This window comes from Chelonoidis abingdonii, chromosome 11 (assembly GCF_003597395.2).
Source record: "Chelonoidis abingdonii isolate Lonesome George chromosome 11, CheloAbing_2.0, whole genome shotgun sequence".
Taxonomy (NCBI): domain Eukaryota; kingdom Metazoa; phylum Chordata; order Testudines; family Testudinidae; genus Chelonoidis; species Chelonoidis abingdonii.
Genome location: NC_133779.1, coordinates 61529822 through 61545207, shown reverse-complemented (window position 1 = coordinate 61545207; position 15386 = coordinate 61529822). Strand labels below are relative to the sequence as shown.

At 62.3% G+C, this 15386-nt stretch overlaps 1 protein-coding gene across 1 annotated transcript in view; it reads left to right on the top strand.

The window, feature by feature from the left end:
• The first annotated feature begins 4051 nt into the window (after positions 1-4051).
• The window catches only part of PHLDB3 (pleckstrin homology like domain family B member 3), a 13872-nt gene continuing 2537 nt past the window's right edge, over positions 4052-15386 (top strand). The window contains exons 1-15 of the mRNA XM_075071399.1: positions 4052-4220; positions 4391-4495; positions 6188-6431; positions 6715-6846; positions 7271-7408; positions 7787-7915; positions 9474-9629; positions 10230-10340; positions 12370-12537; positions 12756-12855; positions 13045-13147; positions 13430-13520; positions 14177-14236; positions 14318-14540; positions 15083-15168. Of these exons, the coding sequence (XP_074927500.1) occupies positions 6198-6431; positions 6715-6846; positions 7271-7408; positions 7787-7915; positions 9474-9629; positions 10230-10340; positions 12370-12537; positions 12756-12855; positions 13045-13147; positions 13430-13520; positions 14177-14236; positions 14318-14540; positions 15083-15168 (1731 nt within the window). The 5' untranslated portion in view covers positions 4052-4220; positions 4391-4495; positions 6188-6197. The remainder of the gene's footprint in view (positions 4221-4390; positions 4496-6187; positions 6432-6714; positions 6847-7270; positions 7409-7786; positions 7916-9473; positions 9630-10229; positions 10341-12369; positions 12538-12755; positions 12856-13044; positions 13148-13429; positions 13521-14176; positions 14237-14317; positions 14541-15082; positions 15169-15386) is intronic.

Here is a 15386-nt window from a genome sequence, read left to right as displayed (position 1 = left end):
ATTGGTGAGGCTGGTAGCCCAGATGCCTGGGTTCTCTCCCGGGGCTGGAAGAGGAGGGTTGGTGGGTTAGAGCAGCGGGGGGCTGGGAGCCGGATGCCTGGGTTCTGTTTCCAGCTGTGGGTCGTGGATGGCGAAGAGGAGGCCAGGACCCCTATCGCATCTGTCTAACGCTTGTTCTCTCTTTGCTGTCCTTTGCAGATATCGTTGTCCCGCAAACCTGACGTGCGGGATTCAGGATGTGAGACTTAGCCCCACCCTCTTTACTCCAAGGCCACACCCTCACAACAAGCCCCTCCCACCTCCACATAGGTCATGGCCTCTCTTTGCCCCTCACTAGGATGGAAGGTCCTTTGGCCTGGGGGCTGTCCCTGACTCTTCACTCCGGTCCCCACCTTTAAGTGAACGCTGGAGCTGCCTCCTTTGGGTCCTCAGTGGGACTGTGCATCCATTAATGGGGGCAGTTAACGATCTTCAATGTGGCAGGTTCCCTTCCCCCTTCACAGCGCCCCCCCTTTCCTCCGACACCCCCAGTCTGCAGTAGTCTGCATTGTCCGTTCATGTGGGGTGTCCTGCTGGCCTCCCTTGGGAAGCAAAGACACCCCCCCCTTCCCTGAGCTTGGAGTGCGGATAGCAGGGACCCAATGCAGACCACAGAGCCCCCATGCCCAGTGTTTGAATAGGGGTGCTGCGGGAGCCCCCACTTGGTTTGGTTAGGTCCCTCCCCCACCCTGCAGCTGAATGCAGTAAGAGGGACCCCACTCCCAGGGCTCTGGTTAGTGTGTTTGCACTAGCTGGACTTTCCCCCATCTCTGCCCTTGGGTCTCCGCGATCCCGGCCCCTGGACTTCCTGCTCCATGGGGTTGAGGGGGGGAAGGGGGCCTGACCCTCAGCGGGTTTGAAACGAGCAGCGTGCCGCCGCCAAGAGAATAAAATTCTATTGGACCCATTTGGACTTGACTTTGCTTTGCGAGCGGGGTGCCGGGCGGGTGGGCCCGTGCGGCTCGGGGCAGGGCGGGATGCCGGGGGGGCGGGTGGGCTCGTGCGGCTCGGGCAGGGCAGGACACTGGGTGAGTGGGCTGCTGGTGCTGAGGTTGTGGGGCAGGACCCCAGGCTGGCTGGGCCCATGGGGCCACCCTGTTACTGCAGTTTCCCACCAGGGGGCGCTGCTCCCTCACTCTTTTCCCGGCCTGTTCTCCGGCTTTGCAGCTGGGGGGTTGTGGGTGCTCTTGTCCCCCATGCCCTCAGGCCCCCTCGACTCCCCCCAGGAACAGCCGCAGGAGCCTGCACGTGGCCCTGGCCCAAACAACCGTGAGAGGGAAGGAAAATCGGCTTCCGTCCCTCCCTGCATCCCACAGAGAACAAACTGGTCCCCCATCTTTCCTTCATCCAGTCCTGCTAGTTCTTCCCTTCCCTCCTCTCCAGGGAGGGGTGAGCCACAGCATCCCCCTACCCTGCTTAAAAAGGGACTCCCACCCCTCGGCCTCTCCCCACCCACCCTGACCACTGCAAACAGGCCCAGCCAGCTGCACACCACCCCAGAGCCAGGTGCAATGCTGGTGGGACTCTGTCCTAACTGCGCCAGGGGAAAGGTCTTTCTGCCTGTGATAGAGCCATCCTCAGACACTCCCCCAAAGGGGTGCTGCCCCTTTAAGGCTGCAGCCCTGGAAGAAAGGAATTGTGGGAGTTGTAGTCCCTGGGTTGTGGGCAGGGCAGTGAGGCATGCTGGGAAGGGGGCAGGGCTATAAAAGAAATCACTCTGGTCCCTACTAAGAGGAGGGTTTCTGCAGAGATTGAGGGAGTATTTGGGGGGGGTCCCTCCTTGCTCTGTGGGGTTCCTCAGGCTGCCAGGGGCGAAGAACTCAGCACTAATGACCCCAATGGCTCTGGCTGGGGTGGGGAGACAGCTGATCGCAGGACTCTCTGCTGGTGCTTTCAGCCCTGGATCTCAAAGCAACGAATGGGGATTAATTAGTTGAGCCTTGTAAACTCTTTTGCCCTGGAGAGTGGAGTCAGGATCCTCATTCCTGTTATACAGTGATGGAAACTGAGGCACAGAGGTGGGAAATCTGTGCAGGACAGCTGTTCCCAGCCCCCCGCTTGACCCCACTCCTCTCCCAGAGATGGGGAGAGAACCCAGGAGTCCTGGCATCCAGCCTGCTACTGGCCTAGGTTCACTGTTCTCACATGAATGCCAGACTCCCACAGGCTTTTGGTGGGTTTGAACAAGCCCCTGGCACACCCCATGTGGACCTGTCAGCTGGGGGAGGGGTAGGGGGAAGACAGAAATCTGGGACCAATTAACCCTTCAATGGCTGCCTGCCCTGCTCCCCTGCTCCCCTGCGCTGACCTCCAGGGAGCAGCTCTCCTTATCAGGGCTTGTGAACTTTGCACGCAGCTCTGGGGTGTGTTGGGGCCATTAGGTCCAGTCCCTCTTCCACAAACTGCCTGAGGGCCCCGCGCCCCACTGGTGACAAAGCGGTTGGGGGATGTATGGAGAGAAGGGATAGCCCTGAACAAGGGGGGCTGGCTGGCTCTGGGGGACATGGGACTAGCTGGTTCCAGGGGGGCAGGGAGAGGGGTCATGGGCCTTTCAAATTAGCCTTATTTATGTCTTTTTAAAACTGTTTCTGGTTTTCAAACCTGACCTGCTGCAGCGCCCTGCCCGACTCTCGTGGGAATGAAGTTCCCAAGGGAAACTCCCGCCAGTAAATTTGGGTGTCAGCTGGCAGGACTCAGCCTGTCTCTATCTGCCAGGCCCGAGGGAGACAAACTGGTTTCTCTCACGGATGTTGGACTCCTCCCTGGGAGCCTTGTCCTAGAGTCAAGGATGAAGCCCAGGAGTCTGGGTGCTGAGCCCCCTCTGCTCTAACCACCAGCCCCCACTCCCCTCCCAGAGCTGGGAAGAGAACCCAGGAGTCCTGGCTCCCAGCCCCTCAGTACTAAAGCTCTGAAATCCCTGGTGTAGCAGATTGCCCAGCTCCCATGTTGATACAGGCCAGAGGGTTGGGGTTGTATAATCCCTGAGGTTGTGTGAAACCAGGCAAGGCCTGGGAGGAAGAGCCCATGTTCTGTTCCTTGCCCCCCAGAGCCAGCCAGACCCCCACCATGGGGCCCTATGTGAGCCACGGCCCCCTAGAGGGGAAAGGCCCCTGAGCCAGCAGAGAAGGCCCCTGAGGAAAGGTACCCACAGGGCCAGGTGCGCACACTGAGTGGCAGGGGAGGTTTCGGGGCTGGAGGGGGAAGGGTGGGGTTCTTTGTGGATCCTCCCCACCCCTGGCGGCTGTCTCATCCACCTTGCAGGTAACTAACTTCTGCCCGGCAGACAGGGGCCCAGCAGGGGAGGAGTCACCCCGCTCCCTGAGGCGGAGTCACCTCCCTGCTTCTAGGCAGGGAAACTGAGGCACAGACCGGTGAAAGAACCTGCCCAAACTGCGTCCTGGCTCCCAGCCCCCTCTGCACTAACCCACCAGCCCCAACTCCCCTCCCAGAGCCAGGGAAAGAACCCAGGAGTCCTGGCTCCCAGCCCCCACTCCCCTCCGAGAGCAGGATCTGTCTGAGTTCTTGGCCCAGGGGCGGTTACATAAGGGCAGAAAGTCCCAGCCCAGACCTCGTGCAGGGCTCAGGCTCTCGGTTTAACTGCTCAACTTCCCAATTTGTGACCCACACCCGGCCTGCCTGGGAAGGGGGGGCTGGGAGCCCAGACTCCTGGGTTCTCTCCCGGCTCTGGGAGAGGAGTGGGGCCGATGGGTTAGAGCAGGGGGGCTGGGAGCCAGGACTCCCGGGTTCCCTCCCTGGCTCTGGAAGGGGAGCAGGGTGTAGTGGTTAGAGCAGGCAGGCTGGGAGCCAGGACGCCTGGGTTCTCCCCCGGCTCTGGGAGGGGAGTGGGGCCGATGGGTTAGAGCAGGGGAGCTGGGAGCCAGGACTCCTGGGTTCCCTCCCTGGCTCTGGGAGGGGAGCAGGGTGTAGTGGTTAGAGCAGGCGGGCTGGGAGCCAGGACGCCTGGGTTCTCTCCCCGGCTGTGGAAGGGGAGTGGGGGGCTGGGAGCCAGGACGCCTGGGTTCTCGGGCTGTGACCGGCCCTGACGTGCCCTCCCCTCCCGGGCGCTGATGTCACAGGTGTTGTGTTTCCAACCTCCGGCTGGAAAACGAGTTTGAGCAGCCGCTGCCCCCCCAGCCGGGACCAGAGCCGGACGCGCGGGCAGGGGTTCCCCGGGGCTGCTGGTGAGCGGGGCTGGGGCGGGGGTGGGGGTCCCGGAGCGCAGCGGCCGTCACCTGGCCATGGGGGGCGGGGGGACAGAAAGAGAAACAGAAAGAGGCGGGCGGCATTTTGGGGGGAGGGTTGGCTCGTGACCTTCCCCCCATGGCTCGCTGACCCTGCTTCTCTTGCCCAGTTCCCACAGCAACTCCGGACACCTGGGTCCTGCCTGCGTCCTTGGAGCAGAGGGAGGAGACGCCTGGAGAATCCAGAGATCGCCCCCCCCCGCACAGATTGAGGGGTGAGTGATGCCGGGCCCGGGGCCCTAATTATGGGGGGTTCGTGACGGGAGAGCCCCTTGATTGATTGCTGGGCTGAAGAATGGGGGCCCTGGAGCCAGGACTCCTGGGTTCTCTCCTGCTCTGGACTCGGGGGAGGGAGTGGGGGCTGGTGGGTTAGAGCAGGGGGGCTGGGAGCCAGGACTCCTGGGTTCTCTCCCCGGCTCTGGGAGGGAGTAGGGTCCAGTGGATAGAGCAGGGTGGGTGGAGCCAAGACTTGTTTTTAGGAAACAGAAAAATGATCCCCTGGGGCACAGGGCAGTGGAGGGACTGTGAGAACAGATCAATCAATATTGAAATGCTTTGAGATCCTCAGACAGACTGGCTGGAGCATCTCCCTACCCCACGACATGAATCTGAAATACAACATCCCGGCTTGTCGCCCCATGGCCATATGTGGGCCAGGATCGTCCCAACCCCCATCAGCAGTTTGCCCCCGCCAAGGAAAATTCTGACCCCTTTGCTCTTTCAGCACCCGCCTGGCAGTGCAGCCCTGGCGCTGGTTCAGGTGGGGACAATCTGGCGCAGAGATAAAACGGAAGTGCCAAGGCGGGGTGAACTAGGGTCAGGTGATTTTTCCTTGCTGAAGAGTCTGTCCAATGCACACAGCATGGAGATGCGGCCACCTCTGGGTGGGGCATGGGAGCTGTTACGGACCCCTCGCGCAGCCCTGAGATGTGGCCACTTTTGGGGAGAAACATGGCATCTGGTGAACAGCCTGCAACAGGTTTTGGGGCAGGGAATGAGGGAGAATTTCGGTGTCCTGTTTGACAGCAGAGGGAATAATTTTGGAGTGTAGTGGTTGCTAATTTGGAGCTGCTGGGTAAGTGACTTCTTTATTAACAGCCCCCACACTCCGCCCCAGAGGCAGCTGCATCTTAAGGTTGGCAAGGAGCCGAGAGCCCTGTGGGGGGTCCATGAGGAAGTGGGGAGAGCTGGCAGGTGGGGGGCCTGCAGGTGGGAATTGATCATTTTCTTTTGTCCTGTTGGAGCAAACAAATCCCTCTTCTCACCTGCCCAGTAGAAAATTCTCCTCCCTCTTGTGGGCTTGGCCCACCCTTGGGACTCCCCCAGGCTGGGCATCTCTTCCTTGGGCCCCCGCCCCAGAGATCCAGGGAGGTGTCACCTCTGGGGCAGGAATGGTGCATTGAGGATGGGGCCGCCTGCCTGGTGCAGGATGGCCCCACACCCATGGGGACAATTCGGCTTTTTATCAGTAGGGCTGTTCCGAGTGCTGGAGATTCGCTTTCGGGCTGAGTTCAGCTTCATCCCAGGGGTGTTTCTGCCCCAGGGGCAGGACTTGGGGAAATGATAAAGGCAGGATCTCTATGAAGGACACACTCTGAGATATCCAGTGGCAGGGAGTCCCTAGGGTTAACGCTAATAATGGGGGCTCTTTATGCAGGGATCCTTCATCTGGTGCTGAGATGTGGCCACCTCTGGGGTGGGGTGTGGGGCTATTGATAGAGGGATCCCTGACCCAACGCTGAGATGCGACCACCTCTGGGGTGGGGTGTGGGGGCTGGTTATATGGGGAGATTTAGGGAACCAGAAAGGAGTCACTTAGCTGAGGCACTGGGGCCAGGGCAAAGCGCCCCCACCCGACCCCCTGCAGCCCAGTGCCCCCTAGCGCCTCCTCTTCCTTGCGATTGCAGGTCTCTGGCCATGGTTCTCCAGGAGAATGAGCCCCTGGCAGGGCTGAGCCAGACCTCGCGATGCCCTGTCTTGGCCCCCGCAGGGCAGGACAGGTGGAGGGGGCCGTTTGCAGCCCAGGGCCCCGGGGCAGCCCAGGTCCAGCTGGTGGGCAAGGCCGACTGTCCCTCCTCCAGCTCCGGGGGAGCCACGAGCGACAGCCCTGAGGAGGACGAGGCCAGCAGCACGGAGAGTGCCCAGAATGGGGTGAGTGGTGTGGGACCTGTCCCCGCTAGGCCCCAGGGCGGGGGACCCGCTGGCTCAGGGAATGGGGCAGGGGTCTGTCCCCTCAAGGGGGCGCTGATTCCCATCCAGCCCCAGTGCGGGGGACTGGCTGGCTCAGGGGGGCAGGGAATGGGCCATGGGGTCTGTCCCCTGGAGGGGGTGCCGGTTCCCATCCGGCCCCAGGGTTGGGGACTAGCTGGCTCAGGGGGGAGAAAGGGGTCCCCTTGTCGACAGGGCTGGTTCACTCCTGCTCTCCCCTGCCCAGGACGAGAGCCCCCAGGCGGGTGCAGAGGGGTCCCGGCTGCGGGGAGAGCAGGACGAGGCGCTGGGCCGGGTAGCGGAGTTGGAGAGTCGCATCAAGGAGCTGCAGCACCAGCAGAAGGAGATGAACATTGAGGTGCGTCCGTCCCCAGGCTCCCCTCCCTGAGTCACGGGGATGTCTGGGGGGTGGGGGTGGGGGCCGCTCCCAGCTGCCGGCACCTGGCAAACCTGTCTCGCCAGGGCACCGCACCCAGCCAGGTGGGGAGGGGCTGGGTGGGTCCCTGCTACAATCACAACAGGAGCAGCTGGGTTTGGGGAGAGGGAAAACACTGAGCTGCACAGACAGGACGCCTGGGTTCTCTCCAGCTTTGGGAGGGGAGTGGGGTCTCGTGGGTCAGAGCGGGAGGGGCTGGGAGCCAGGACGCCTGGGTTCCATTCCTGGTCATGGGAGAGGAGTGGGGTCTGGTGGGCTATTGTGGGCGGGAGCTGCCCGTTGTCGGCTCTATGCTGTGGGCCCCGATCCCTGTGGTGCCAGGTCTAACCCCCCTTGCTCCCGGCAGATGAAGCTGGAGGGGGCGTTGCTGGAGGGGGAGCTGGCGGCCGAGTGGCGGGAGGTTCAACGCGAGGAACAGCTGGTCCTGCAGCTACAGAGGAGGTTCGCAGAGACGGTGCACCGGTGCCACACCGAGAGAGAGAAGGTCAGGCCCCTGCCCAGCCTCCATGTCTCCCAGCGGCCTTTGCGGGGCTCCTTTTTCCCCAGAATCCTTTTGCTTCCTCCCCATTGCCTGCTTTTCCCCAGAATCCTTTGTGCTCCCTCCCTCCTTGGCCCATTTCCCCCAGAATCCTTTCCTACTCTCCCCGTTGCCCACTGGATCCCAGAGTCCTTTGCTCCCATCCAGGCGTGCCCACCTCTCCCAGCACCCTTTGCTGTGGGTTGGCCCTGTCCCCAGCATTCTTTGCTTCCTCTCCCCCCAGGCTGGCCCCATTCCCCAGCCTGTCGGGGATGGTGTCTGGCCAGGGTAGTGTGTCCGTGGAACCCAGGTGTCCTGGCTCCTGACCCCGCCCCTCTCCGGCAGGAGAACGCTCGGCTGGGGAAGGAGCGGCGCAAGGTGGAGGAGCTCCAGAGGCAACATGCTGAGTCCCAGACCCACCTGGAGACCCAGCCCGAGAGCATGCGGGAGCGGATGCAGAGCCAGCTGCAGCAGGTAGGGGCCAGGGACAGCCCAGCACGTCCTGCGCCCTGTGTAGCGCGGGCCTGGCTGATACGGCCCAGAGGAGGAGACCCCGGGGTGGCCATGTACACTGATATGGCCCAGAGGACACGTAGAGGGGAATAAGGTCTATGGCTCCGGACACGCACAGGGTGGGCCGGGTTCTTGGAGGGGTCAGCAAACCTGCCCAAGGGGGATCCAGTGGATATGGTGCACTTAGATTTCCAGAAAGCCTTTGACAGGGTCACTCCCCAAAAGCCCTTAAGCAAAGGCAGCTGTCGTGGGATAAGAGGGAAGCTAAAAGATAGGAAACAAAGGGGAGGAATTAATGGCCAGTTTTCACAGGGGAGAGGGGTAAATAGTGGTGTCCCCCTGAGGTCTGTACTGGGCCCAGTGCTGTTCAACATACTCATAAAAATTCTGGAAAAAGGAGTAAACAGTGAGGTGGCAAAATGTGCAGATGATACAAGACGACTCGAGAGTTAAGTCCCAGCAGACTGCCAAGAGCTACCAAGGGATCTCACAAAACTGGGTGGCTGGGCAACAAAATGGCAGATGAAATTCAGTGCTGATAAATGCGAAGTAATGCACATTGGAAACCACAATCCCAACTTTACATATAAAATGATGGGGTCTGAATTAGCTGTTACCCCTCCAGAAAGATCTGGGAGTCACTGTGGCTAGTTCTCTGAAAACATCCACTCCGTGTGCACCGCAGTCAAAAAAGCGACCAGGATGTTGGGAATCATTAGGAAAGGGAGAGAGAATGAGACAGAAAATAGTATTTTGCTTCTGTATCAATCCATGGCACGCCCACACCTTGACCACTGCCTGCAGATGGGCTCGCCCCAGCTCAAAAAAGGTCTGTTAGAATTGGAAAATGTGCAGAGAAGGGCAACAAAAATGATTCGGGGGATGAAACAGCTGCGATATGAGGAGAGATTAATAAGACGGACAGTTCAGCTTAGAAAAGAGACGACTAAGGGGGGATATGATAGAGGTCTATAAAATCATGACAGGTGTGGAGATAGTGAATAAGGAAGTGTTATTTGCTCCTTCTCGTAACACAAGAACCAGGTATCACCCAATGAAATTAATAGGCAGCAGGCTTAAAACAAAAGGAAGTATTTCTTCACACAACGCACAGTCAACCTGTGGAACTCCTTGCCGGGGGATGTTGTGAAACCCAAAACTATAACTGGGTTAAAAAAAGAATGAAATAAGTACCTGGAGGATAGGTCCATCAGTGGCTATTGGTCAGGGCTATGACTCCCTGCTCTGGATGTCCCTAAACCTCCAACTGCCAGGATCTGGGAGTGGACGACGGGATGGATCACTCGATAAATGCCCTCTGGAGCGCCGGACATCGGCCCCTGTTGGGAGACAGGATACTGGGCTAGATGGACCATTGGGCTGGCCCAGTATGGCCGTTCTTATATATAGCCCAGATGTACCAGCCTTCCCCCCTCCTCCCCCATAACCCACTAGACCCCTTCCCCTTCCAGAGCTAGGATAGAACCCAGGAGTCCTGACGGGGTCTCCCTCCCTGCAGACGTCAGAGATGCTGGAGGGGGCGCTGAGGAGCTACGAGGACCTGGAGTTCCAGCAGCTGGAGCGTGAGAGCCGCTTGGAGGAGGAGAAGGAGGCGGCCTGCCAGGCCTTGGCCCGCCAGATAGCCCAGGTCCAGGAGAGCCTCAAGGAGAGAAAGGTGAGTGGGGCCCATCCTCAGGGATCCGCTCTAGGTCTTATCCTTCTCCTGTGACCCTATTCCATGGGTACCAGGACCCAGTTCCATGTCAAACCTGCAACTCCATTCCAGGGGCATTGGGATCTGGCTCCAGGTTGTGACCGGAGAGTCCTGTTCCAGGTCTTCCGGCAACCGAGTGCAATCCAGAGGGGGAGGGGACCCAGAGACAGGGATCCAGGTCTTACCTTCCTCCAGGACAGTGACACCCGGAATCCATTCCAGGGGGTGCCAGGATCCGGGTCCTGAGCAGCGAGTCTGTTCCAGAGGGCATAGGGGATCCTGCTCCAGGTCTTGGCTACACCCACAGCCCATTCCAGGGGGGCAGGATGATCCAGCACCGGGTCTTACCCTTCTCCTGGATGGCACCTGCGGGGCGGGGGGATTGGGTGCCAGGTCTTACCCACCTCCTGGGTGGGGGGCTGTCCCCACAGTTCAATACAGGGGGCCCCCAGGGGTGGGGTTCCCCCTGGTTAGGTCCCGGGTAGGGACACCTGGGTTCTTGGGGGGAGGGGATGTCCCCTCCCCCGCAGGACTCTCACCCTCCCCCATTCCTCCCCCCAGAGGAAGGTCCGCAGGCTGGAGGCCCAGGTGCGCTCGGTGCAGGAGCACATGGCGGGCGAGTGCCGCAAGCTGGTGCAGGAGAAGGGAGAGGCCGTCCAGAGCCTCAACTTGGTGAGGAACCCCCCCCCCCCCTGCAGAGATGCAGAGAACCCAGGAGTCCGGTCCAGTCCTATTTAACATTCTCGCAAACTGGGGATAGAACAGGAGTCCTGGCTCCCACCTCTGCTCTTACATGAGACCCACTGCCCCAGAATGGGGGGTGCACTGGCAGCTAGGCAGCATGATAAAGAGCGGGCAGGACAGACTATGTAGCAGGGGGGGGACAGGCCCTGGACAGAGTGGGGCGCAGAGAGGACCCTGGGGTTGGTAGACCTGGTAGAGCGGCGATGGGTGCGACCTTGTGATCTGAGTGGGAGGCGGGGTGGAGGGTGGCAGACACACGATCCTGCCCCGCTGTGTCCCCAGGAGACGCGTCGCTGGAGGACTGGGCAAAACCTGGAGGACAGACAGTGAGTTGACTCGCCTCAATAACCAGAGATCACCAAGTAACCCCACTCTGTGCCCCTCTCCTCTCCCCCACCTGCGGGTCCCCCTGCAACCATCCTGTGCCCACACTACCTGTCTCATGCCCAGCCCTCCCCCTCCTCACCACCGGGTCCCCGGCACACTCCATCCTGTGCCACTACTGTCTCCTACTGCAGGCGGCAGGGCGGGGGCGGGCGGGGTCGCGAGCCGCGGGGGGTGGGCCGGGGGAGGGTTGTTCAGGGGGGTGCTCCCTCCAGACTCGTACCCTCGCCTCTACCCCCGCCTCATGAGTGTGCCCGGCAACCATCTGTGCCCACGTACTGTCTACTGCAGCCGGCCCGCTCCCTCTCCTGCGAACCTACCCGCCCCCTCCCACCTCACTCCAGGTCCCGGCACCTCATTCTGTGCCCCCACTTACTGTTTACTGCAGGGTCCCTCCCTACCCCGTACCATGCCCCTCTCCCAATGCCGGGGTCCTGGCATCACCATCAATGTGCCCAACTACCTGTCTCCCATGCAGGGCTAGTTCTCTCTCCCTCCCCTCCCGCACTCCCCTCCTCCTCACCCACCGGGTCCCGGACACTCATCTGTGCCCCACTAGTGTTTACTGCCAGGGTCCTACCCGTAACCCTCCGCTCACTCCAGTGTCCGGACACCCTCTGTGCCCACTACTGTTCTCCCCCACCGGCGCTGGAGTCCCCCTGCCCCCAGCCCTGCCTGCTCCAGTTCAGATCAAAGCTTCTCTGCTGTGTCTCAAGGCTGTGACCACCCCCCTTGCCCTCCCCACCGCCCTGGCTGCCTGGGACCCTCCAGCTGTGGGCCGGGAGCCCCTGGTTAAGACACACGTTTACCTGGTGTCCCGGAGACCCAGGCCAGCAGCGACTCCCAGGCAGCGTGACACAGACGGGAGCCCAGCGTAGCACAGAGCTTGGGAGCGCAGGGAGAAGGGACCTGCAGCAGAGTCCATGCGGGGGGGCCCCAGAGCCTGGGACTCTCCTCTCTGAGTCTCAAGCAGGACCCTGACCCGGTTCCAGTTGCCTGGCCCCAGACCCATCTGTTCCCCTCCTTGTTCCTCTGTCTCTGACCCGGGCCAGCATCAACACCACCCGCTGATTCCGGCGGCGGGGGCCGGCCATCAGGTGCCAAGGTACAGTGTCCAGCCAGTTCTCTGTCCCAGGCAGCCAGGCAGCGTCACACCTGCCCTCGCTCACACACTCGTCTCCCACCACCAGATACTTGAGTAATACACAGGGGAAACTGAGGCACACACAGAGTCTTCAGAGAAGACAGGCAGAATGTTCCCACTTCCTCACACCTGGGCAGGTGGGGTCATGTTGCCACCTGCTGGTGAGTTCCAGGCATTGCAGACAGGTGGCTCCAAGGAGACCTGGGAGCCAGGACTCCTGGGTTCTCTCACCCCAGCTCTGGGGAGGGAGCGGGGTCTGGTGAGTTAGAGGAGAAGGGAGGGCCTGGGAGCCAGGACTCCTGGGTTCTCTCCTTGGCTCTGGGGAGGGGGGAATGGGGCCTAGTGGTCACAGCAGGGGGGCTGGGAGCCAGGACACCTGGACTCTTTTGCTGGTTCTGGGAGGGGAATGAGGGCTAGTGGTTAGAGCAGGGAGGGCTGGGAGCCCCACCCCTGCCGTGTCCGTGTGTCTGTCTGTACGTCAATGTCTCCGTGTCTCTGCAGCTCATGTTCACCCAAAAGACGGATCGGAAGGTCGTGGTGCTGGGCTGCGACCAGCGCGACCCGGCCTGTGTGTTCTCCGTCCGCAGCTCCGTCCAGGTGTGTGTGTCCGTCTGTCTGTGCCTGTTCCCCGCCATCTCTGTTCTGGCTGTCTGTGCTCGCCTGTGTCTGTGCCCCTTCCTGTCCCCCACCTCGATGGCTAGGAGGGGGCAGAGCCCAGGGCTCGGGGTGGGGGGCAGAGCCCAGGGGTGAGTAGTGTCAGGGTACCTCGGGTGGGGTGAACCCTGCTCATCGACCCCCTTGCTTTCTGTCTCCAGAGCTCCTTCGGGCTGCAGAGATCGAGGAGCCTGCCCCGAAGACGGGGGGACCGGCCGCCCCCCCGCCCCACTCAGCGCCCCCTCTCGCTCGAAGCCAACGGTAGGAGGGAGGGGATGGGAAGGATCTGTGTGTGTGTGGGGGGGTATATTTAGGGGGGCTCCCAGGAGATCTCCCAGGGCATGGTGTGGGGCCAGGTGGGACCAGTGTGGGGAGGGTTGCGGGGATGGTTCTCTGTGCCTACGAGGTGCTGATCCCCTCTCCCATCTCTGTCTCTCTCAGGGGGGCTAGACTCAGATGTCCTGGCGCTGCAGCTTTCGGCGGGGGGCGACCGGCGCTGCGTGCCACTCAGACATCTCAACGCCCCCTTACACCCGCTGGGGGGGCCATACAGGTGAGATTCCCCCAATGGTTTCCCTCTCTCCTCCTTCGCCCCCCATCGTCCCCTTCATGCCCCCGATCACTCCCATCCCGCCCTCTTCTCCCCCTCTCAGGCACCCACCCCTTTACACTGCCTTGTCCTTGGGTCTCCCAGACACAGGCCCCTCCAAACTCTCCCCTCGCACCCAGAAGAGCCTATCCCATTCTGCCCCCCTCCTACCCATTGTGGGGGGGACCCCTGGGTCACTCCAGGCTCCTCACTCCCCACCGGTTCAGTGTCCCACTCTCTCCACAGCAGCGTGAGCTCCTGTGTCACCAAATTGGCTGAAATGGAGCGGATGGTGCGGGAAGCCATGGCAGAGAGAGAGCGGCTGCTGCAGGCACGGGTAAGAACCCAGGAGTCCTGGCCCACCTCCCGCCGACCCCCAGCTCTGACTCACCAGACCCCACTCCCCTCCCAGAGCCAGGGAGCGAACCCAGGAGTCCTGGCTCCCAGGCCCCCGGCTCTAGCCACTCCACCCTATCCCCTTCCCAGAGCCAGTGAGAGAACCCAGGAGTCCTGGCTCCCAGCCCCCCCTGCTCTAACCACAGGACCCTATGTCCCCCACGTGTCTGTCCCATGGTCTCCAGGCCGGGAATAGGGAAGTTGGGGTTTCGCTGCATCAGCTCCTGCCTTCCTCTCCCTGCCCCCCTGCACCAGACACCGAAGCGGGGGACACAGACTGGGGGCCAGAGGGGTGGGGCTGGACAGGGTCAAGGTGGGGTATGTGGCAGAGAGAGGAGCCGGAGGGGGCAGGGTAGAGGTGGAGGAAGGGGCTTGCTATGAAGGGGGGGTTCAGGTGGAGGTGAGGGTGAGGCCAGGATGATGTGGGGGGGAAGGGGTGGAGCAGGATGGTGAGGGAGGGAAGCTCTGTCTCTGGGGCTCCCCAAGAAGCCAGGGGTGGGGGCTGGGAGTCACCAGATTGGAAGTTTTTGGGGGTGGAGGGGCCAGGTCCACCCCATGGTGGCCACTCGGCCCTGACCGCCACATCTGTCCCCGCAGGAGGCGAAACGAGTGGCCCAGGGGGAGACACAACACACGGAGCCGCCACCCCCTGCCCAGGTGAGACCCCGCAGGCTGAATTGGGGCCGGGATTCCCGGCGTCCCCCGCCCCCACATTTACCCCCCATGTTGCCCGTGCAGGACCGGAGCCCGGGGCCGGCGCGGGAGCCCCCTGCCACCGCCCCCCTGGACCTGCGCGCCCACCTGGAGGCTTCGGGGCACAGCCTGGAGACCTGCCCCGAGGTGCGGGTGACGGGCAGGGCCTGCCGCGGCTTCCTGGTGAAGATGGGTGGGCGCATCAAAACGTGGAAGAAACGTTGGTTCTGCTTCGACCGCCAGCGGCGCCTGCTGGCCTACTACGTGGGTGAGTGAGAGTCCCCCCCAGACACCGCCCCATGGGGCCCCCGGGTACCCCCTGCCCCGGGTACCTCCCTCTCCCAGCGTCCCCGTCCTCTGGTCAACCGCCCCCCAGCACCCACTCCAGTGATGCCTGCTGGCCTGCTACGTGGGCGAGTGAGGGCCCCCCCCAGACACCACCCCATGGGGCCCCTGGGTACCCCCTGCCCCGGGTACCTCCCTCCCCCAGCGTCCCCGTCCTCTGGTCACCCGCCCCCCAGCACCCACCCCAGTGACGCCTGCTGACCTGCTCTGCGAGTGAGACCCAGTGCCTCCTGATTCCCCCTGGATACCCCCAGGCACCCCCTGCCCCACAGCACCCCCAGGTACCCTCCTCCCTCAGCAGTCCCCTCCTCTGGTCACCCACCCCCAGTGATGCCTGCTGACCTATTCCATGAGTGATCCCCCTGGGCACCCCCCTCTCTGCTACCCCCCACTGGGGAGTCAGTGCCTCCTGCATCCCCCTGTATCCCTGCCCCCCTTCCTAATCGCTGCCCCTTCTCGTTGCAGACAAAGAGGAGGCGAAGCTCAAGGGCGTCATCTACTTCCAGGCCATCGAGGAGGTTTATTATGATCACCTGCGCAGCGCCTTCAAGGTACGCCACCGCCCCCCCCAGTGCCGGGACCCACGGTGTGTCCCCCCGCAGCGCCCCCCGCACCACGCCAGCACCCCGCAGCACCCCCTGCCACAGTGCCAGGACCCACGGTGTGTCCCCTCGCAGTGCCCCCCCCACCACGCCAGCACCCCCCGCCACAGTGCCAGGACCCACGGTGTCTCCCCCACAGCCCCGCAGTGCCCCCCCACCACGCCAGC